Source organism: Vombatus ursinus, unplaced genomic scaffold (assembly GCF_900497805.2).
Source record: "Vombatus ursinus unplaced genomic scaffold, bare-nosed wombat genome assembly UNPS02014811.1, whole genome shotgun sequence".
Lineage (NCBI taxonomy): Eukaryota > Metazoa > Chordata > Mammalia > Diprotodontia > Vombatidae > Vombatus > Vombatus ursinus.
Genome location: NW_020954589.1, coordinates 11,842,202 through 11,865,257, shown reverse-complemented (window position 1 = coordinate 11,865,257; position 23,056 = coordinate 11,842,202). Strand labels below are relative to the sequence as shown.

The window sequence follows — 23,056 nt, the reverse complement described above, 5'->3', positions numbered from 1 at the left end:
ACAGATTCTTTTATTCTTCACTAATAGCCTCCTATAGCACTTACAACCTGAACCACACAATTCTGTATTGTCATATATCACCCACTCCTGTTTTATACCTTATCTCTCTAACTATATTGTTAAGTTCCTCGTAGTGAGGGACCATGCTTTGTCCTATTTCTGGATCCTACACAGAGATTAGGGTAATGCAGGCGCTACAGGAAGAGGTTTTCTAGTAGGTTCACTCTCTTTTTTTTTTGGCTAGGCAACAGGGTTAAGTGACTTGCCCAGGGTCACACAGCTAGTAAGTGTCAAGTGTTTCAAGCTGGATTTGAACTCAGGTCCTCCTGACTCCAGGGCCAGTGCTTTATCCACTGTGCCACCTACCTGCCCCCTAGTAGGTTCACTCTTGATCTGGGCAGCTAGAAGGACCAGAAGACAGCTTTGGAGGGGCTAAATAATAATTTATTCTTACTATTCTCTATCTCAATGGGTTCCTGATAATGGGAGCACCAATTCCTATAGGATCCCCTAATCACCCTTCTCACAGGGGCGGGCAAGAAGGGAGGGAGGGTACTAACCCCTATGTCCCGATGGGGGCCAACTGAGACAGGCACAGCATCCCAGCTTGTGCACTCCCTTAAATCCTCCCAAAGATCAATGGGGGGGGCTGTTGAGGCAGACGCATATGCATTATCCTCCGCATTCTCCAAATCCCCAAATCCCCACTCATTGACCAGTGCTCTCTTAATTTATAGAGAAGCACACAAAGAAGGCAATTTACCAACATTAAGCTCACATTTCACATTAATTCATCCCTATATCTCGCTGTGCAGTTGGAGTAGAAACTGTTTACAACCATGACCCTGGGAACTGTTACCTAAAATCTTGAGAACTGGTAGATTCTTTGGCTATGGATCCTGGGAACTGTTACCTAACAAAATCCACCTTACTTACAATTAGGCCCACAGGAGGGATTGGTAAATACATGTCAAATTAATGACTAACATATTGAGAGATGAGCAAAGCTGGGGTAACAAGAAAAGATAGACAGACCCCACATCATCTATGAATTCTAAGAGTATTTATTTAGAATTGTACATTAACAAAGCCATTGTATTGGCAGCCTGGAGGAATGGAGAGCGTGGACAGGAGGGGGCAGAGAGCTCCTGGCTCCCTGGTTCCCTCTCACCTTCCTCTGGTCCCTCTGTCTCAACTTCCCTTGGCAGACTCTCAGGGCTAAGTCAAAGACGGTGTCTTGGGGGCCTTCAATTGTCTGAGGCCAGAAGCCACGTGGAAAAGGTGTACCTGACCCCAGTTGGACTGGTACAGAATTTGAGGGCATGGAAACCCTGGGTACCCCGGCCTGAACGATTTCTTCTAGCAGACGGCTGGTCCCACTCACAGTCCAGCTGCGTAAGTCACGCAAAGGGTCTTCAAGAGGCTAGCTGGTTGGTTCCAACTTCAGCTATTCTCCCTGAGAAGTGGGGTTAAGGGTGGAGGGTTTATCCCCTTTACTCAGGGGCTCCTGGGGCTCACAGCTGTTGGTTGTGGGTGTCTCACTATCCTGGGATCCCCAGCGGGTCAGACGCTTCAGAGAGGAGTCTCGTCGGGCTAGCGGCGGAGGTTGGAAGCCAGGGAAGGAGCTGCTGGTGGGAGGACGCTTGTCTGTCAGGCAAGAAGGGGAGGAAAAAAAAGAGAGGTTGCATAAGGAGAGAGATGGTACCAGTTTTCCCTCACCTCACCCCATGCTGTTATTTCCTCCGGATTAGAGCAGTTCTGTACAAAATACTGTAGTAATAACCTTTCACTTCACCTGATTTCATGTGACTCCCCCTCATGCACTCTCTAGTCCCACCCAATTGGCTTGTTTGCTGTCATCCCATGCCGAGAAGGCTGGCTTTCTACACTCCATCTCAGTCAAGCCTCTGGCATAAGAGTCCCAGGCACTAGCCCTTCTCACCTCCAGGACGGATCGGGTGCATGAGCCGGCTCATCTGAACGTTCCAGTGCTTGACATTGGTGCTGGCCTGGCGAAGCTTCCGCTGGGCCGCCTGCCGGGAAATGAAGGCAGCAGAGCTGTTAGAGAGTCCAGCGCAGAGAAGGGCCCAGAGGAGGGAAAAGCAAGACGGCGGCCTTTCCCAGCGAGCTGTACTGGCTGGTGGGAGATCTAAGGGGCTGTGGTTAAGCCCGGGGGGGAGCCTTCCTTCCTGGAATTCCTCATAAACATCTTGTTTATATACCTCTTCTAAGCACTTAATTGGTTCAGTATTGCCACAGTTATTTTCGTACATATAACTCTACCTATTTCTACCTATTCAGTTCCACGAGGGTAAGGTCAGTGTCTTATTGAACTCTGTATCTCTCCCAGCACCGGCTCTGTGATCTGTAAACAGTAGGTGCTTGATAAATATTCAATGAATAGAATGGAATTAAAGAACCAACATTATGGCATAGTGGGAAAAAGAAATAACTGGCTCTAGAGTAGAAGAATCTGGGTTCAAATCCTGTATTCACTCCATATTGCCTATGTGACCTTGGGCAAGTATCCTCCCTGGGCCTCAGTTTTCTCATCTGTAAAATCAGGCCATTGGACTAGAATCTAGTCCAGGGCTTCTTAAACTTTTTCCACTCACAACCCCTTCAGCACTTCTTAAACTGTGGGTTGTGATCCCATGTGAGGTCTTGACCCACAGTTTAAGAAGTGCTGTACTAGATGGTCTCTGAGATTCATTACAACTCCAAATCTATGATCCTGGGAATCTACAATAATGGCCAGGCACCAAGAAGAAAAGGGTATGAGAACCCACCCTGGACTGGTACAGAATCTGACTGGCTGGATGGTAGGGACAAAAGCACCACACACACACACACACACACACACACACACACACACAATTTGACATTTCACCACGGCCTTGGGTGATCAGTTACCTTTTCAAGTGTATGGGTTCAACCAGAAAACCTGCTGAGAGAAATGTCTCCAAATATTCCCAACCACCGCCATTGGTAAATTGTAAAGGTTTTAAACTGGTGCTCACAGGTCCCACTTTTAAAAAACAGCAAGGACAAACAAACTCTTGTCCCACTAAAAGTTGATACAGTGAATGAAAGGGTAGGGTGGTTGTGTTGGTAACTATTTCCTTACCAAAGAAGTGGATGCTAAAAAAACAAAAACAAACAAGCAAACAAACAAACAAACAAAAAAACAAACACCAATATATAAGGTTTTGGGTTTTTTGGGTTTTTTTGCTAATCTCAACTAGTGCCTTTTTGGTCTTTGGTGAATCCCATTATGATCTTTGTAACATCTTCAAAGGAAAAAGGAAGTGTTTGGGTTGTCTCCCCTGCCCGTGGGTTGTAAGTGCATCGGTAAGGTCAGCTTCGCGTACTTCTCCTCCACCCCCTAACAATGGGGACACAGCGGATGCTCCATACTGCTTGCTGTCGCTGCATTTGGAGGGAAGGTGCCTGGCTCGGGGCGGACGGGATGCTGAGCGCCTGGGGTGATGGAGCCTGCAGTAGCAGACCAGGGATCCTGGGTCCTCACCTCCACGTCCTCATCTGCCCGCTGCCGGTTCTGCCGCACCTGCTCCAGCTGCTGCTGCGCCTGCTGCAGCGAGCGGCTCTGGATCTCCATCTCTTGCTGCAATTCTTGCTTCTCCTGTTGTGCCTGCTCAATGTAACGCTCCTGCTCCTCCTTCAGCTGCATCAGCTGTCTCAGCTTCTCCTCCTCCTCCTCCAGAAGCCTGTGCAGGGGTTGGAGAGGTTAATAGGAAGCAGTACTGCCTTACATTGGGCCGCTAGGTGGCGCCATAGTGCACAGAGTACCAGGCCTGGAGTCAGGAAGACTCACCTTCCAGAGCTCAAATCTGGCCTCAGACACTTGTGTGACCCTGGGTAAGTCGCTTAACCCTGTTTGCCTCAGTTTCCTCAACGGTAAAAATGGAGCAAATAATAGTACTAATCTCCCAGAGTTGTGGCGAAGATAAAATGAGATGATAATTGTACAGCACTTAGCATAATGCCTGACACATAGTAAGCACTATAAAAATGTTAGCTTTTATTATTATTGTGGGCAGCTAGGTGGTGCAGTGGATAGAGTGCCTGGCCTAGAGTTAGGAAGACTCATCTTCCTGAGTTCAAATCTGGCCTCAGACACTTACTAGCTATGTGACCCTGGGCAGGTCATTTCACTTTGTTTACCTCGGTTTTCCTCATCTGTAAAATGGGCTGGAGAAAGAAATGGCAAATCACCAGTATCTTTGCCAAAACAAAATAGAAAAAAAAAACCAGATGGGGTCATGAAGAGTGGGACACACCTGAACAACCACACGGCCTAACATCATAGTCCATTGACAGTTAGAGGGTCAATGAAATGTGCCAGAATGACAGGCAGTGAAGTGTAAAAGACAGAGCAGTAGATATGGAATCAGAGGACCTGATTTTTGAGTTTAGGCTCTGTCCCTTCCTAGCTGTGTGACCCTGAGCAAGTTACTTCCCCAATTTGGGCTTCAGTGGAGTAAAAAGTAAACAGTACCCATGTTATTTCTGGCACTACCTAACTCACAGATCTGGAAGCATATTAAAGTCTCCTTTTCAGTTTAACTGGAAATATTTTATCCAGTCTGAAGTCCTTTTCAGACTTACCTGGAAGAAGGAAACCTCATCGGCACCTAATCAAATTTTTTGGGGGAAATAATGCCCTCCACTAAATCCCTTTCCCCTTTCTTTAGGACTAACCTCTGTCTTTTTTTATATATTGTATTGTAATTTTATTTATTTTGTTAACTGTTTCTCAATTACATTTTAATCTGGGTCAGGCCAAGTTTGATACTGCTGACTTAGAACACTGAGAGGGGAAGTGATGTGCCCTAGGGCATACAGTCAGAAGGTGTCAGGCAGGATTTGAATCCACAGCTTCCTGACTTCTAGACCATCTCTCTATCCACTATACTACATTTCTTCCCCAATCAAATAAGATAAATTTAATAGAGATCAATGTAAACTCTTCCATCTGTGCTGTAAAAAGTTGAATTTCTAAGTCTAAGCTGGGGGCAGGGGAAGGCAGTATTTCATGTTTGCTGCAGTTTAGGAAGACTTTTTTAAAAAATTAATTTATTTTGATCTATCAACAATCTCTTCCATAAGCTTTCGAGTTTAAATTTTTCTCCCCCTCCCTCCCCAAGACGGCACACAGTCTGATATATGCTCTACATATACATTTCTATTACACATATTTTCACATTAGTGATGTCATAAGGAGGAATTAGAACCAATAGGAGGAACCACCAGAAAGAAGAAACCAAAACACAACAGGAAAAAAAAAATAGCAAATAGTATGCTTTGATCTGCATTCAAACTCTAACCTCTATCTTTTAAGAAAGTGTTTTAAAAAGTCATGTTACTAAAAAACTAAGGTCCTAGGAAATGGATGAAGGGGTAGTGTTTGTTGTTGTTGAGTCCCATTTGGGGTTTTCTTGGCAGAGATATTAGGGTCATTTGTCATTTCCATCTCCAGCTCATTTTACAGATGAGAAAACTGAGGTAAACAGGGTTAAAGTGACTTGCCCAGGGTCGCACAGCTAGTGTCTGAGGCCAGATTTGAACTCAGGAAGATGAGTCTTCCTGACTCCAGGTCCAGCACTCTGTGCACTGTGCTAACAGGGTGTGTTAGAGCCAGCTCATACTGGTCCTGAAAGAGCTAATTGTTAAATTGCTCACCCAGAAAGTGAGCATTTACACCTTGGAAACTGGCAAAGAAGTCTCCAAGAAAAATATGAATCAGTCCCAGGCCACGGAAGAGCTCAAAAAGGATTTTGAGAAGCAAGTAAGAGAAGTAAAGGAAAAACTGGGAAGGGAAATTGGCAAAGAGTAGAAGCTACAAACCAGGGCTTGATTTGTTTTGTTGATTGTCTTGACTTAAGAAAGTGATGGAGAAAATATTAAAAATGCAGATTAAACTTAAAAGCCTTTGTTTTCTGTGTTAAACATTTACCAGCACACCCCTGACTAAGCATCCCTCTGTGTCTAGTTAAGATATGTTCCAAGATAAGTTAAAGACCATTGCTTTTCCCTGTGCCCTGAAGGGATTGAGGTGAGGATCAGGGAGAAGTCTCTGTTCACCTTTGAGGAGATGAAGACGAGAACCCTTGAAGGGGACAGTCAGAGAAGCATTGAGTGGTTTTAGGAAAATGACCAAAGCTATGCCAAAAGATTAAATGAGCTAAGTGGAACGCTGATTAGATGGAAATTGACCTAAAATTAATTTTAAAAAATTGTTTCTGGTAGAATACAACACTGATTATAGTATTAATTTTTTTTAGTATTTTATAGTATTAATTTTTTTCTTCTTTGTAAGACTGTTATGAGAAATCCAAGATAATGCAGGTAAAGAACTTTGTAAATAGGAAAGTTCTCTTATATATGAGTCATTGCTGTTGTTGTTTATAGGTGAGGTCTACTGGAGCAGCTAGGTGGTGCAATGGATAGGGTACCAGACCTAGAGTCAGGAAGACCTGAGTTCAAATCTAGCCTTAGACACTTACTAGTTGTGTGACCTGGGTAAGTCACTTAACTCTGTTTGCCTCAGTTTCCTCATCTGTCAAATGAGCTGGAGAAGGAAATGGCAAACCACCCCAGTATCTTTGCCAAGAAAACTCCAAATGGGGTCATGAAGAGTTGGACAGGGGCAGCTAGGTGGCGCAGTGGATAGAGCACTGGTCCTGAAGTCAGGAGGACCTGAGTTCAAACCCGGCCTCAGACCAAACACTTGACATGTACTAGCGGTATGACCTTGGGCAAGTCACTTAACCCCGATTGCCTCACTTAAAAAAAAAAAGAGTTGGACACAACTGGACAGCAACGAAGTTCTATTGGGGGTAAGAATGGGGCAGGGATAGAAGTGGATGGGATGAGGTCTATAGGTAAGTCCTAGTAGATCCAGGGAAAAGGATTGTGAACGGGCTCAGTTAGAGAGAAGACCAGAGTGTCCTGGTCGTTTGCAGGTGTGACCTACCTGGTCTGGGCGTAGCGCATGGATTCCTCATCCCGGCGAGCCTTCACCTCTAGCTGCAGAGCCTCCTGCAGCCTCTGCTGCATCTCCTCCAGCTCAGAGATACGCTGTCGCTGTCTAATGGCCTCCTCTTCCTTCATCTCCATTTCTGCCTGCATGGAGGCTCGTGCCTGAGCCAGAGCCAGAGGAAGAAGCACAGAGTCACCGAGGGCACAGCAGAACCGATACATAATGGGACAGAGTTTCTGAGAGCATTGAGTCAGAAGCCCAATCTCATAATAGCCAATCCACTGATTGATCAATCAACTGGCATTTATTAAACACCTACTACATGCCAGGCACTGTGCTAAGCATAAAGGCAAAAGTGCATATAATCCCTGCCCTCAAGGAACCTAGCTGGGGAAGACAACATGTACATATATAGAAATATGAGGCTACAAAGGCAAAGTGATTTTTGGGAAAAGATTTTAGCAGCTGGAGAAGATGATGCAGAAGGTGGAGTTTGAGCTGAGCCTTAAAGAAAAGGAGGAATTCTGAGAGGCAGAAATGAAGGGGGATTGTATTCTAGGCACGGAGGACAACAGCTTATGCCATAATAATCTTCTGCAAAAGTCCTACTGAGATGCCTTATGGTGAAATGGAGGAGAGCCCGAGATCCCAGATTATTTTTTTAACATATTTTAATTTCATTAAATATTTCCCAATTACATGTAAAAAAATTTTAACATTTATTTTGTAAAGTTTTGAGTTACAAATTCTTTCCTTCCCTCCTGCTCTTACCCCCTCCTTGAGAAGGCAAGCAATTTTATATTGATTATATATGTGAAGTCGTGCAAAATATATTTCTGTATTAGCCATGTTGCAAAAGAAAATGCACACCAAAAAAAAAAAACCCCAAAAAAAGAAAATTAAAAAAAAGCTTCAATCTGCATTCAAACCTCATCATCTGGAGGTAGATAGCATTTTTCATCATAGGTCCTTTGGAATTGTCTTAGATCATTCTCTTGATCAGAGTCACTAAATCTTTTACATCCAGTCATCCTTAACAATCTTGTTCTTACTGTGTGCAATACACTTCACTTTGCATCAGTTCATATAACTTTTCCCAGGTTTTTCTGAAGTCCGCCTGCTCATCATTTCTTATAGCACAAAAGTATTCCATCACAATCATATAATACAACTTGTTTAGCCATTCCCTAATTGATGAGTATTCCTTCAACTTCCAGTCCTTTGCCACCACCAAAAGAGCTGCTATAAATATTTTTGTACAAATAGGTCCTTTTCCCTTTACTTTGGTGATTCCAGATTCATGAAGGCTATGTTAGTGGAGGGCAAGCCCAGGTAGGTGTGTATCCCCTTGTCTTTTGTCCCCAGTTATCTGTATACATATATGTGATGTCTTTCCTCTACCCCCAGACTGTAAGCTCCTTGAGGGCAGGGACTATATTCACTTTTGTCTTTACATCTCTAGTACTTACTTAGCACAGTGCCAGGGATATAGTAGGAGCTTAATAAATTCATTCCAACTGGAATGATTTCAAAGGCAGTCCTAGCAACAATGAATTATTTGGAAAACAATCCAAGAACCAATCTAGTTAAGTTTAGCAGGGCTCATTCCCCCTGAGCTTTGTCCATAACAGTCTGGTACCCAGCAACTAATTAAACCATCTCCCCAGGCACAAAAGGGCTGCAATCTGCATCAGTGGAGGGAAATTTCACAACAATGGAAACACAGATCTTTGAAATATTGAAGTACTAGTAATAATGATCATAATTCTTCATGTATACTGTACAGGGTAAACTAAATTCACTGAACTGAGTTGAAAAAACACTTAGTGCCTATGAAAAGGAGCAGCTAGGTGGCACAGTGGAGAGTGCTGGGTTTTGAGTCAGGGAAACTCATCTTTCTAAATTAAAATCTGGCCTCAGACACTTATTAGCTGTGTGACCCTGGGCAAGTCACTTAACTTTGCCTGTCTCAGTTTCCTCATCTGTAAAATGAGCTGGAGAAGGCAATGGCAAACCACTATGGTATCTTTGCCAAGAAAACCCCAAATGGGGTCATGAACAGTTGAACACAACTAAACAACAACTATGAGGGGCAGGTTGGCACTGAAGGGGAAGAACACGTCCTGGAAGAAGCACTTCATTTGCAGACAGAAGACCTAGGTTCACATTCCACTCTCTATACCTGTGTACCTTTGGACAAGTGACTTAACCTCTCTGGGCTTCATTTTCTTCACTTGTCAAATGAGGCTGTTAGACTAGAACAGTGGTGTCAAACTCAAATAGAAATGGGGGTGGGGTGGGGAGGGTGCTATAGACCACACAAAAGGATCCCTACTGGCTCACATATTGACTCAGAAAACCACAAATTAACATTTTCTATGTTTTATTGTATTGTGATTACTTTTGTTAAATATTTCCCAATTAATTTTTAATCTGGTGTATGTTTGACACCTCTGGACTATAAAATCTCAGAAGTTCCTTTTGGGAAGGTATACAGCTCAACATCATAGTGCACAACAGCTGAGTAGAGTCAAGGAAACGTGGCCAGAAGGAAAGTCAGTGGAGTGTAGAAGTCAGTAGTAAATATTATTCTAAATCTATAATCCCGGTACAGTATAAGAGTGTTCAAGACTCTGGGGATACAATCTGACAAATATTCATTTTACAGATAAGGAAACTGAGTCCAGAGAAAAAAAGTGATTTGGCCAAGGTCACACATTTAATAAGCAACAGAAATGGGGACTAGAACCCACATCTTTCTGGTTCTGTGTCCACTGGGAAGAGCGCTGGCTTGGGAGTCAGAGAATCTGGTTTCAAATCCAGAGTTTATCACCTCAAGTCTACTACTCCTTTCTGGACCTTGGTTTCCACATTTGTAAAATGGTGAGGCTGGGCTAGATAGTCCCACGTCCCTTTTAGCTCTAAATCTGTGTTCCTACAATTGGCCCTTTTTGTTGGGTTGGATTATTAGTATTAAATATTCTATAACCCAATTGTAAGAGTCTAGGTAGCCTGGGCAGAGATATAAGGGAAGACAGGTCCTGAGGCGAATGGAAAGAGAATAAGTTCCCAGATAAGGAGAAGAGGACCCAAACCGTACCCATCCTCCGAAAAGCAAGGCCTTCTCTACTCTTATTCTGCTCAGACTTCAATACCACCACCCCTACTCCCAACATAGCTCCCTACTCCGCTAACTTCTCAAGAACTGATAATAGGATCACCACTTGAGTCCATATCAAATATAAAGAGATCCCTGAAGATCATATATTGACTAAAAAACCCCAAATTAACATTATCTATGTTGTATTGAATTGTTATTTATTTTGTGAAACATTTCCACGGGGCAACTAGGTAGCACAGTCCTGAGGGTCAGGCCCAGTCCTGAGTTCAAATCTAGCCTTAGACACTTACTAGATGCGTGATCCCGGGCAGGTCGCTTAACCCTGTTTGTCTCAATTTCCTCATTTGTAAAATAAGCTGGAGAAGGAAATGGCAAACCACTCCAGCATCTTTGCCAAGAAAACTCTAAATGGGGTAATGAAGTCAGACAGGACTGAACAATAACAACAAAACATTTCCCAATTACATTTTAATCTGGTCGGACCACACCCTGGAGTTTTGCAGCCTTGGCCTTCAGGCGGAGTATTTGACAGCTCTCATCTAGTCCGAATCCTTCCCTTGACAGAGGAAACTGAGGCTCAGACTTGTGCAAAGTCACACAGTAAGTGTAAGAGGCGGGATTCGCATTCAGCTCCCGGGATGCCGCCCACTCCTCCCACCTCCTATTCCCGCGGAGGGGTGCGCGCTCACATGCCCCATTCAGCCGGGCGCTCACCTGCTCGGCCTCGCGCAGCTGTTCCTCCAGCGCCTCTTGAAGCTCGCGGTGCTGGCTGCGCCTCCGCTCCTCCTCCTCCTGCAGCAGCCGTTCCGCCTGCCTCTGCGCCTCCTGCAGCAGCTCCAGCTCCTGCAACTTCCTCTCCTTCTCCTCTTGCAGCTGCTGAAGCCGGAGCATCTCCTCCTCCTTGGCCAGCCGGCGCCGCTCCCGCTGTTCCCGCTGTTCCCTGCGTTTCTGTTTCAGGTCCTTGTGAAGCGAGGTCTTTCCCTCAGCCTGCAGCCGGATTGCCGTCTGGATTGCTGAGGAGGCAGCAAGAACGACAGGGGTCGGTTAGAGACAGAGGAGCCAGTGTCCAAGTGCAGTGAGGGGAACCAGGTGCATGGTTCAGGCTAGAGACTAAGGTTCAGCAGCCAGGAGCCTACGATCAGGAGGTAGGTAGAGCTCAGAGGTCTCAGCTACATGGGATGCTCAGAACGGAACTAGAGAATGACAGATTTCAGAGGCAGAAGGGTCCTTGAGACATCATCTTACACATATAGGCAAGTGCTGCAGTGGATAGAGGGTTAGACCAGGAATCATGAAGACGTGAGTTCAAATCTGGTTTCTGACACTTAGAAACCATGTGACCCTAAGCAAGTCACTTAATCTCTCTGGCTCAGTTTCCCCATCTGCCAAACAGGGGTAATAAGAGCACCTACCTGCGAGGGTATTGTTAGAATAAAATTAGATATTTGTAAAATGATTTGCAAGTCTTAGAGCACTATATAAATGATTAGGAAGAGGGAGAGGAGTAGTAGTAGTAGTAGTAGTAGTAGCAGCAGCAGCTAGATAGCTCAGTGGATAGAATGATGGACCTAAAGTCAGGGAGACCTGAGTTCAAATCTAGCCTCAGACACTTATTAGCTGTGTGACCCTAGGCAGGTCACTTAACCTCTGTTTGCTTTAACCCATTGGAGAAGGAGATAACAAACCACTCTAGTATCTTTGCCAAAAAAACTCCATGGACAGTATTAGCACGCTGTGGTCTACAGGATCAAGAAAAGTTGGATATAACTGAACAACAACAGTAGTAGTAGTAGTAATGGTGGTGGCAATAAAAGTGCACATATAAATGTTAGCTATTACTATTATTATGTGGATCCCCACCCCCACTTTGAGCCAATTAAAGCCTTATGATGCCCATTTTACAGATGAGGCAACTGAGGCCCAGAAAGGTTACATGATTTTGCTTTTCTAGTAAGCAGCAGAACCGAGGCCAGGATTCCAGCCTCCTGATTGTTATAGTGAGTACTTCTTTCATTATTACATCACAGAACTGACCTGCTGTCCACTCCTGGCGCTGACGGGTGTCTGAAGCACTCATCTCATACGTGCGTGTTGCAGTCTTCACACAGAACATGCAGCGTTTCCCATCTCGGTCAGGTAGCACCTGGTTGGGGGAGACGGATCATCCCTCCTCACATCACCTTAGTCTGACTGATCACCCTGGCCTGATCCTTGGTCAAGTGCTACCTCTTAGATGAAGACTGCCTTGACCAGCACAGCGCACAGTGATCTTTTTCTCTCCTGGACTCCTATAGCACCACACATTTGGCACTTACATACTGACTTGTAGTGAGAGTTATCTTTGCATGTTCATAGACTCATATCTAAAGCAGGGGTTTATAGATTTTTGGGGGGGGTCTTGGATCCCTTTGGCAGTCTGATGAAACCTATGGATCTCTTCTCAGAATAATGGTTTTAAATGCATAAAATTGAAAATATAGGATTATAAAAGAAATCAATTATGTTGAAATAGTTATCAAAATAATAATTTTTTTTAAAAGTTCACAAACCCAGGTTAAGAACCCCTCATCCATAGCTTGTTTGGAGGCTATCTAATCTAGCCCTCGAATTTTACAGATGAAGAAACTGAGGCCCAGAGACGGGAAGTGATTTGTCCGAGGTCACCTAGCTAGGAAGTATCAGAGGGTCAGATTTGAACCTAGGTCCTCTGACTTCTTTCCTTCTATGCTGACTCCCTGATATGTATAATAACAGTTTACACTCCTATGGCACTTTGTGAAAAAGGATGAACTTCTTCCTCCCTCTCCTTTCCTAATAGTTTTGTGATGTGAGTAACATAATTATCTCTATTTTTTATTATCCTCATTTTACATATGAAGGCATAGAAAGATAAAATCATTTTTCCCAGGGTCACATAGCTAATAAATGTCAGTCAGGATTTGAACTCAAGTCTTCCTCTGAAAGACCAGGACCTCTTTCCACCATTAATCTATCAATCACTAAACATTTATTAAGCACCTAGTATATGCCAGGCATTGTACTAAGTACTGAAGATACAAAAAGAGGCAAAAGACAGTCCCTGTCCTCAAGAAGCTTGCAATCTAACAAACATGTATGTACACACTATATATAACAAAAATGGGAAATAATTAAATGAGGGAAGGCACCATGCCAGACACTCCCCAAACAAATCAGCTTATGAGCTCCTTGAAAGAAGGGATAGTATCTTACACTGCTTTGTATGTCCCACAGGGACACTGTAAGCACTTTAAGTGAGTACTCGGTTCACAATGAGCTGGGCCACGAGAGGGTTGATAGCCTTGCCTGGTCTAGGTTTTTTCTTGGTTCTGGTCCTCAGATACTGATTTAGCCCTCTGCTTCACAGTGCTAAGGGCAGCTAGGTGACACAATGGACAGAGTGCCAGGCCTGGAGTCAGGAAGACCCAAGTTCAAATCCTGCCTCAGACACTTATTAGCTGTGTGACCCTGGGCAAGTCACTTGCCTCAGTTTCCTCACCTATAAAATGAGCTGGAGAAGGAAATGGCAACTAACTCCAGTATTGCCCAGAAAACCCTAAATGAGGCCACAAAGAGTCAGACAAGACTGAATAGCAACAATCACATACTAAAATATCCCCAAATCCTTTTCATTCCTCTGCCTTTTAGTCCACCCATCAATTATGCCCATTCCCTCATTCCTATCCCTGACCACCCCAATTCCTCCCTTGCCTCCATGTTGGTCCTGAAGCTCAGACAATCTTTAGAAATTTATGACGAAAGTGGAAGCAGAGTCCTGGAAAGGATCTTAGAGGCCATCTATTCCAATCCTCTTGTTTTACAGAAGAGGAAATTGGGGTCCAGATCACCCCCTTTTTCTGCTGGCTCCTTACCTCCACACAGCACTGGGTGTCCAAGAGAATAGTACCCCTCTTCTCCTTACACTCCTCACTCCCGTAGTAACATAGGCTGCCCGGCAATAGCTGGAACCACCGCTCTGCCCAGTTGCGCCTCAGATGCCCCCTCTTCCATAGGTAGCCCTGCATGGGAAGTAGGGATGTTGTTGAACCCTTGTTCTCTCCCATCTCCCCAACCCCTCGCTGGTCAGTGCCCATTCCCTCCCTGTCTCACCTGCTTAAGCACATCTTGGATGAGTTCCTGGTAGACCTCATGGATGGCCATGCTGAGTGTGTCTTGGGCCACACCCCGAAGGCAGCGGCCTGAGTTGATGAGTTCGAGGAATTGCCAGACACTCAGCCCACCTGGAGACTGGCCCTCCTGGGCCAGCAGCTCTTCCAACTCCCCAAATCCCAGCTCTAGGCTCATGCTGCTGTGGACCTTCTTCAGTAGGTATTCTACCTGGGAGGATGGGAGAGCCAATGAGAGAGGGCAATCAGGCCAGAGGATATAGGCAGGGTGCCAGGGACTCAGTGAACCAAGATGCTGGGATTGCTAAGGACCAGGACCATTCCTGTGTACCAGGACCAGGACCATTGCTAAGGACCAGGACCATTCATGCTTCATCGAAATAGATAGAACACTGGACCTGGAGTCAGGAAAACCTTAACTCAAAACCCGCCTCCAGTACTTACTAACTATGTGCCCCTGGGCAAGTCCATCTCAGTTTCTATCCACGTCAGTTTCTTCATCTGTAAAATGGGGATAATAATAGAACCTATCTCCTGGGAATAATTGTGAGGATAAAATGTGATATTTATAAAGTGCTTTGCAAACCTTAAAGCAGTATATAAATGCTAGCTATGATAATTATTATTATTAATAATTATTAAGGGGTTGGACTAAATCATAGGATTGTTCAGTTCGGTCATTTTTTGGTCTGGTCCAACTCTTTGTGACCCCATTTGGGATTTTCTTGGTAAAGATACTGGAATTTTTGGTTTGCTGTTTCCTTTTCCAGCTCATTTTACATTCGAGGAAACTCAGGCAAACAGGGTTAAGTGACTTGCCCAGGGTCACACAATTAAGAAGTGTCTGAGGCCAGATTGGAACTCAGGAAGATGAATTTTTCTGACTCCAGGCCCAGCACTCCAACCATTGTGCCACCTAGCTGCCCTAAAATCATAGGATTGTTGGTTTATAAATTGGGAGGGATCTCAGAGGCCAAGCACTTCATTTTACAAGTAAGAAAACAAGGGAAATTAAGAGATTTGCCCAGGGTCACACAGGTAAAAGGCATCACAAGTGGAATGTAAAGCCAGGTTCAGTGACATCAGACCCAGTGCTCTTCCCATTCTAAGGTTCCTCTGACAATTTATGATTCTATGACTAGTGAGACCCTCCAGGAGACCCAACCCTTTTCAGAGCTTTATCCAATCCCCATGAACTTCAACCTGGATTTCTTTCCTTTCTGCTTAAAGAAATACTGAAGATAAATAGCTGGGGGTACCAGGAAAGGCCTAATGTGGAAGGTAGGATATAAGCTAAGTCTTGAAGGGAGTCAGGGGTCCTGAGAGGTGAAGGTAGGGAAGAAGAGCATTCCTAACATGGGGCACAGCCAGTGCAAAGGCATGGAGATGAGAAATGGAATGCTGTATGGAAGGAAGTGTGCCAATACTGCTGTACAGGAACATATACCACAACTTGTTCAGTTATTTTGACCATCATAAATACCCAAATTAACTACAAAGGACCTATGGAGGAGGATGCTATCTGCATCCAAAGAAAGAAATGACAAATAGATGTATAGGATTTTACATGTATATACACACACACATACATATCTGTGTCTAATGGTAGCCATCTACCTACATGATAACTTTATCATATATTTAAAAGGAATAGCAAGTTGTACATAATAGATTTGCATTTTCATATGCAATCATCTTTTTAAAATTATATTATGTCATGGAAATGATTGCATTATTTCATAAATTAAATTTTTTTTAAAGAATATCTTATGCTGTGTCTAGAATCTTTACTTCTACCTAATCTAAAATGCACAAAGCATTGAGGGATGCCAGAAAATAGTTCTTGTTCAATTCTTTGTTTCTTTTTTTTTTTTTTTGGTGAGGCAATTGGGGTTAAATGACTTGCCCGGAGTCACACAGCTAGTGAGTGTTATGTGTCTGAGGTTGGATTTGAACTCAGGTCCTCCTGACTCCAGGGCCAGTGCTCTATCCACTGCGCCACCCAGCTGCCCCTGCTTAATTCTTTAAGAATAAATGAAAGAGGGGCAGCTAGGTGGTGCAGTGGATAGAGCACTGGCCCTGAAGTCGGGAGAACCTGAGTTCAAATTCGGCCTCAGACCAAACACTTGACACTTACTAGCTGTGTGACCCTGGGCAAGTCACTTAACCCCAATTGCCAAAAAAAAAAAAAGAATAAATGAAAGATATCTATTAAAAAAATTACTGCTGTATAGGAGAACACATGGAAGCCAGTAATGTGTAAGATAGGAAGCTGCCATAGTTGGAGCCAAGAAGACTGTACTTCAGATACTTGTGACCCTGAGGAAGTCACTTAACCTTTCTCAGCCTCATTTTTCTCATCTTTAAAATGGGGATAATAATAGAACCTACTTCACAGCTTAGTTGAAAGGATCGAGTGAGATGATATATGTAACAGCTTTGTAAACCTTAGAGCACTATGCTAATGTTAGCTATGATGATGATGACGATGATGGTGGTGGTGGTGAAGATGATGATGATGAAGAAGAACTTTAAATGACCCAAAATGGAGTTTATATTTGATCCTAGAGGTATCGGGGTATTATTGCATCAGGGAGAAGGGAAAATGGTCAGACTTGAGTTTTATAATAATCACTCTGACCTTTGTGTGGCATTTGTATCAGAGAGAGAAGACACATGAAGCAAGAGAAAGAATTAGGAGGCTATTGTGAAAATTTATAACCCAACCTTTCCACTCTGGCAATCTGGTTTTCCATCCTCAATACTCTCCTGAAATTGCTGTCTTCAAGGTCCCTGCAGACCTTCTTGTTGCCGCATCTAACAGCCTTCTTTCAGCGCTCATTGACCTCTCTGCATCCCTTCCTTCTGAAATAATCTCTCCTTCCCTCCGAGAGGATCTCCAATTTATCCCATTTATATGTCTTATTTGTACATAGCGGTTTGTATGTTGTCTCCCCATTACACTGTGAATTCCAAGACAAGGGATTGTTTTTTGGTTTTTTCCTTTCATCATGACTCTGGTACTTAGCATAATGCTGGGCACATAAGAGGACCTTCATAAATGCTTGTTGGCTTGACTTATAAGGCGTGCTTTACTATGTCAGCGCTGCTGCCCCCACCCTTAACTCTGACTAATCTTTCTCCCTTTCCATTCCCCTCCAATTCCTCAAGTGTGAGTAATCCCCAACTCTCTGTCAGTGGATATCTTCACTTCTCTTTTGGTAACCTCACACCCATGCTTTAATTATCACTTCTATGAAAATGACAATGGGCAGCTAGGTGGCTCAGTGCATAGAGTGCTGGGTCCTAGAGTCAGGAAGACTCATCCTCCTGAGTTCAAATCTAGTCTCAGACACTTGCTAGCTGGGTGACCTTAGGCAAGTTATCTCGTTTGCCTCAGTTTCCTCACCTGTAAAATGAACTGGAGAAGGAAATGACAAACCACTCCAGTATCTTTGCCAAGAAAACTCTGAATGGGGTCACGAAGAGTTGGACACAACAGATGATGCAGATAATTCCTGAATCTATAGCTCCACCTCTGAATTCTCGAGCGCCAGCCTAGCATTTAAATTTGCCAGCTGGAGAATTTTTTTACCTGAATTCCCTGATTCAAACTCAAATGTCCAAAAGTAGGCCTATCATCTTTTCCCCAAAACCCACCCCTCCTCATTTCCCTATTTCTGTTAATTCTACTGTTCTACCCATCACTAAGGCTTAAACCTTAGGGTCATCTCTGACTCTTCCATCTTTCATAAATTCAATCAGTTGATAGATCCTGCTGATTCTACCTCATAATATCTCCTATCTGTCCTGTCCATTCTACGTCCTCTAGAATGAACCTCTGTGACCTCTTTACTGGGCTATTTCAACTACCTCCTGGCCGGTTGTCTTCCTTCTCTCATTTTCTCCCTTTCCAGGCCAAGCTAGGTGGCATAATGGATAGAGTGCTGGACCTAGAGTCAGAAAGACTCATCTTCCTGTGTTAAAATCTGGTCTTAGACACTAACTAGTTGTGTGACCCTGGGAAAATCACTTAATCCTGTTTGCCTCAGTTTTCTCATCTATAAAATGAGCTGGAGAAGGAAATGGCAATCCAATCCAGCCTCTTTTCCAAGAAAACTCCAAATGGGGTCCTGGAGAGTCAGACATGACTGAAACAACTGAACACCACCACCACCACCACCACCACCACCACGACCACCACCACCATGCAGCTTCCATGATGGGCAGGGACTAATTAATTTCACCATCAAGTTCTCAATGTATGGCTGACCTCATAGCACCGATAATGTAACAGGCACTGTGCTAAGCACTTGGGGGTACAAAGAAAGGCAAAAACATCCCTGCCCACAAAGAGTTTACATTCTGTCTCTGAGACAGACATGAAAATAAATAAGGATATACATGATGTGTACAGAGTGGATGAAAAGCCACCTCAGAGGAAGAGCTAACGTTTTCTGCAGAAGGTGGAATTTGAGCTGTCTTAAAGAAAGCAGAAACTAAAAGGCTGAGGTGAGGAGGGAGATCATACCAGGAGTAGAGTTCAGCCAGGACAAAGGTGTGGAGGCTGGAGATGAGGCATAGTGTATGAGGAAAGCAAATAGGTCAGTGTTTCTGGGTTGTTGTAAAATGCATTAATAGGAGTAAAGTAGCAAAAGTTTGGAAAGGCAAGAGGAAGTAGGTTTTTATTATTTTTGTCCTTTCCAAAAATGTATTATCGTTTATTTAACATCCCTTTTTTAAAAAAAATTTTAAGTTCTAAATTCTGTTCTTCTGTATAGCCCTTCCCCTACCCACTGAGAAGACAAATGATACTACATCAATTAAACATGTAAAAACATGCAAAACAGGAAATAGGTAGGTTTTTAATAAATATACTTTAGATTGTTAAAAGTTAGAACTGGAAGGAGATCCTATAGTCTGACCCCCTCATGTTACAGGGAAGGAAACCGAGGCCCTTAAGGGGAAAGAGACTTGCCCAAGGTCACATGATAGAGTTTGTGACAGCTGGGACCACAGCCCAAGTCTCTTTTTCCATTACATCAATCTACCACTGGGAGGGAAAATGAGGGGACTAGAGGTGGGAGGGTAAGGAGGGTGGGGCACAGGACAGGGCCCAGAAAGCCTCTTGCAGAGGAACAGGAAGTGGTTGGGCTTCATGTATCCTGCTGCTGCGTACAAAGTTGCTGACGATTTCGAGGTAGGTCATAGAGACCTACTTAATATCTTCAGTCAGTCAGATCCCTTTCTAGAGGCAGCTCTGGTCAACAGAGTTTAACTGAAAACCTACCTTGTTCCTTTCAAGCCTAGCCCCACCCCACCCTAACACACAGGCTTGTTTGCATATCTCTTCTCCCTGCCCCAACCCTATCCAGTAGCTTTTGGTAGAAAAAGAGCAATAATGATATAGCGGATTGGGGAGATCGAGTAACCACTCTGCCACTAATTACTATGTCAGTCAGTCAATAAGCATTTTTAAGCACCTACTATGTGCAGGTGCTAGGTGCTGGGGATACAGAGAAAATCTGATGACAGTCCCTGCTCTGAAGATATTCATAGTTTAATTAGAGAGACAATCTGAAAACAACTTATGTACGGACAAGATATAGATGGGATAAATTGGAGATAATCAATGGAGGAAATGCACTAGCATTAAAGGCAATCAGAATAGGCTTCCTGTAGAAGATAGAATTGTAGCTAGAACTTGAAAGAAGCCAGAAGGTGGCGATGAGGAGGGAGGGCATTCCAAGCATGGGGCACAGCTGGAGAAAATGCCCGGAGTCTGGAGATGGGAGTATCTCATAGGAGGAACAAAAAGGAGGTCATTGTCACTGGATGTCAGAGTATGTGGGGGTGAGTAAGGTGTAGGAAGCCTGGAAAAGTAAGAGGGGACTAAAGTAAAGTAAGAGGGAAAAGTAAGATGTGAAGGGCTTTGAATGCCAAACAAAAGATTTTTATTTGATTCCAGAGGTGAAAGGGCGTCACTAGAGTTTACTGAATAGTGGGATGACATGATCAGATCTGTGCTTTGGGAGGATTATTTTGACAACTGAGTGGAAGATAGATTGGAGAGGGAAGAGACTTGAGGCAGGGAGATTCTGAGCAAATCAGCTCATCAAGTGTTCATTAAGCACCGATAATGTTCCAGGCACTGTGCCAAGCACTGAAAATACAAAAAAAAGGGGGGGGGGGAGTGCAAAACCAGCCCTGCCTTCAAGAAACTTGCATTCTATCTGGAGGAGATAGACGTGAAAATAAATGAAACCATATATGATATATACAGAGTGGATGGAAAGCCGTATCTCAGAGGGAAAGGCATTACTAAGAGCCAGGAGGGACTCTGGCGGAAGATGATATTTGAGCTAAGTCTTGAAGAAAGCCTGGGAAACTAAGAGGCGGAGGTGAGGAGGGAAAGCATACCAGGTGTAGGGGACAGCCAGGACAAAGGCATGGAGACTGGAGATGAAGCAGAGAGCGTGATGAAAGCAAATAGGCCAGTTCTTTCACTGGACCTTATCTTTTATGTAGAACCTCACATCAGAAGTTTGGGCCAAATGGTTTTTAAGGCCCCTTTAAACATTTTAGAATTTGAAGAGCATTAAATAATTAAAAGGTAGCTAGGTGGCACAGTGCATAGTTGCCCCAGGCCTGGCGTCAGGAAGATTCATCTTCCTGAGTTCAAATCTGGCCTCAGACACTTACTAGCTATGTGACCCTGGGCAAGTCATTTAATCCTGTTTGCCTCAGTTTCCTCATCTATAAGGTTGTTGTTTGTCCTTGGCTCTTGAAGAGGACCATGACATCAGGATGATGATGCCATGACTTACAAGTGAATTAGATTTAAGTGAGGCACGGCTGTGCAAGGTCACCAGCCTCACTTTCTCCTCCGGAGCCATCTGGGCCCAGTGGCAAGATACAGATCAAGATGACAGGAGATGGCCCTGCCTCATCTATAAAATGGGCTGGAGAAGGAAATGGCAAACCACTCCAATATCTTTGCCAAGAAAACCCCAGAAGAGGTCACAAAGTCAGACATGACTGAAAACTGACTAAACAAAAATAATTAAAGGCTTGTCTTATAAAAAAGGAATTAGACTTATTTTGTGAAATACAAGGAGGAATTAGAACCAACGGGTGGAAATTACAGGCAAGTGGTTATTACCAACAGCTGTGAAAATGATTTTTTTTTTTCCCTAAAGAGCAGCTCTGACCAGTTACTACTCTCTTCAATAAACTGCAGTGGTTACCTTTTACCTCTCAGATCAAATGTCAAGTCCTCTGTTTGTCATTTAAAGTTTTGGTTTCTAACCTTATCATCCATCTAAAACCACTCTCTCCAAAGTTACCAATCGTTTCCTAACTGCCAAATATTATGGTTTTTTTTTTTCCCCGCTCAGGCCTCATCCTTCTCTGTCTGCTGCATTTGACACTACTAATCACTCTCTCCTGGATACTCTCTTCCCTCTGGGTTTTCCTGATACTCTGCTACCTGTTTGACTATTTCTCTTTGGCCTCCTCTGCTGGCTTTGTCATCCATATCATGCCCTCTGACTGTAGGTTTTCCCTAAGGTTCTGTCCTGGGTCCTCTTCTCTTCTCCCTCCTTCTACCCTCTCAGTAACCTTTTCATATCCCATGACTTTAACTATTGCATAGTGTAATGGGGGACTGGCCAATCGGGGGTAGGGGGTGGGGTGGGGTCCAGTACCCAGAATATATGCAATAGAGTAGACCCTGCCTACTGCCAGCTCACTTTGGGAGATGGTGATTTGTGAGTCTGGTTTTAGAAGTTTGTGATGTGCTAGAGGGACCTGCCCTGTTTCAAAGCATGTGCAGGTATCCTGTGATGCTTACTATGTGATTAAAAAACAAACAAGTCTTTTAATTGGCTGCTGAGCTACAGCTGGCCCATTTTTTCTTTCCTTCCTGGTGGTGATTGTTATAAGGCTCCAGGTGGGAAGAGAGGCATCAGGCCCTCAAGTACCCCACTTGGGGTTACCAAGGCAGTGTAAACACATAGTGCCTTTTTCTTTGTCTCTTCCCATTTGTTCTTCCTTCTCAGGTGAATGAGTTTTGGAGATGTAAAGGACGAGGCTGCAGTCTTGTGAGCTTCAGAAGGTTAAAAGAGCCCCCAGAAGTCCCAGAACTGGAGTCTATCCTAGAATTTAATGATACCTGAGTCTACCGAGGCATTCAGCCCCAAGGAGCAATCTGTAGGAGCCAGCTCAAAAGTGAACCAGGTCTGGTAGACTGGATGGTTTGTCCTGCAGCATCCTCATCCACACCACACCTGGTGGGGCAGATGTTCTTAAATAGCATCAAAGAGCTGTTCTTCAGATTTTCAAACCTACTTGGGGGCCGAAGGATACGCTATTATCTCTGAGCAGATGATTCACAGATCTATACATCCAGTCTCAGTTTCTCCTCTAGGCTTCAGCCACTCCTTTATCACCAATTGTCTAACCAGCCCTTTCAAAAGTCATCTTAAATTCAACATGTCCAAATTAGAAGTCATTATCTTTCCCCCTAAACCTTCTCTCTTCCAAACTTCCTTATTTTTCTGTCGAAGGTACCACCATCGTTACAGTCATTGAGGTTCATAAACTTCAATTACTCATTCTCTCTCACCCCCCCCCATATCTAATTAGATACCTAATCTTGCTCTTTCTACCTTCACAATATCTCTCACATCTGACCCCTCCTCTCCACTCACACAGCCAGGGCATCCCTGGGATAGGGCATCACCTCTTGCCTACTCTATTGCAGTAGTCTCCTCTAGGGTCTCCCTG

At 44.0% G+C, this 23,056-nt stretch overlaps 1 protein-coding gene across 1 annotated transcript in view; it reads right to left on the bottom strand.

Moving 5' to 3' along the window:
- Nucleotides 1–1,043: 1,043 nt before the first annotated feature.
- The window catches only part of DEF6 (DEF6 guanine nucleotide exchange factor), a 43,867-nt gene continuing 21,854 nt past the window's right edge, over nucleotides 1,044–23,056 (bottom strand). Inside the window, exons 4-11 of the mRNA XM_027876706.1 lie at nucleotides 14,253–14,480; nucleotides 14,015–14,161; nucleotides 12,159–12,267; nucleotides 10,839–11,137; nucleotides 6,998–7,164; nucleotides 3,530–3,728; nucleotides 1,943–2,033; nucleotides 1,044–1,647 (exon numbers count right to left, since the gene is read on the bottom strand). Of these exons, the coding sequence (XP_027732507.1) occupies nucleotides 1,448–1,647; nucleotides 1,943–2,033; nucleotides 3,530–3,728; nucleotides 6,998–7,164; nucleotides 10,839–11,137; nucleotides 12,159–12,267; nucleotides 14,015–14,161; nucleotides 14,253–14,480 (1,440 nt within the window). The 3' untranslated portion in view covers nucleotides 1,044–1,447. The remainder of the gene's footprint in view (nucleotides 1,648–1,942; nucleotides 2,034–3,529; nucleotides 3,729–6,997; nucleotides 7,165–10,838; nucleotides 11,138–12,158; nucleotides 12,268–14,014; nucleotides 14,162–14,252; nucleotides 14,481–23,056) is intronic.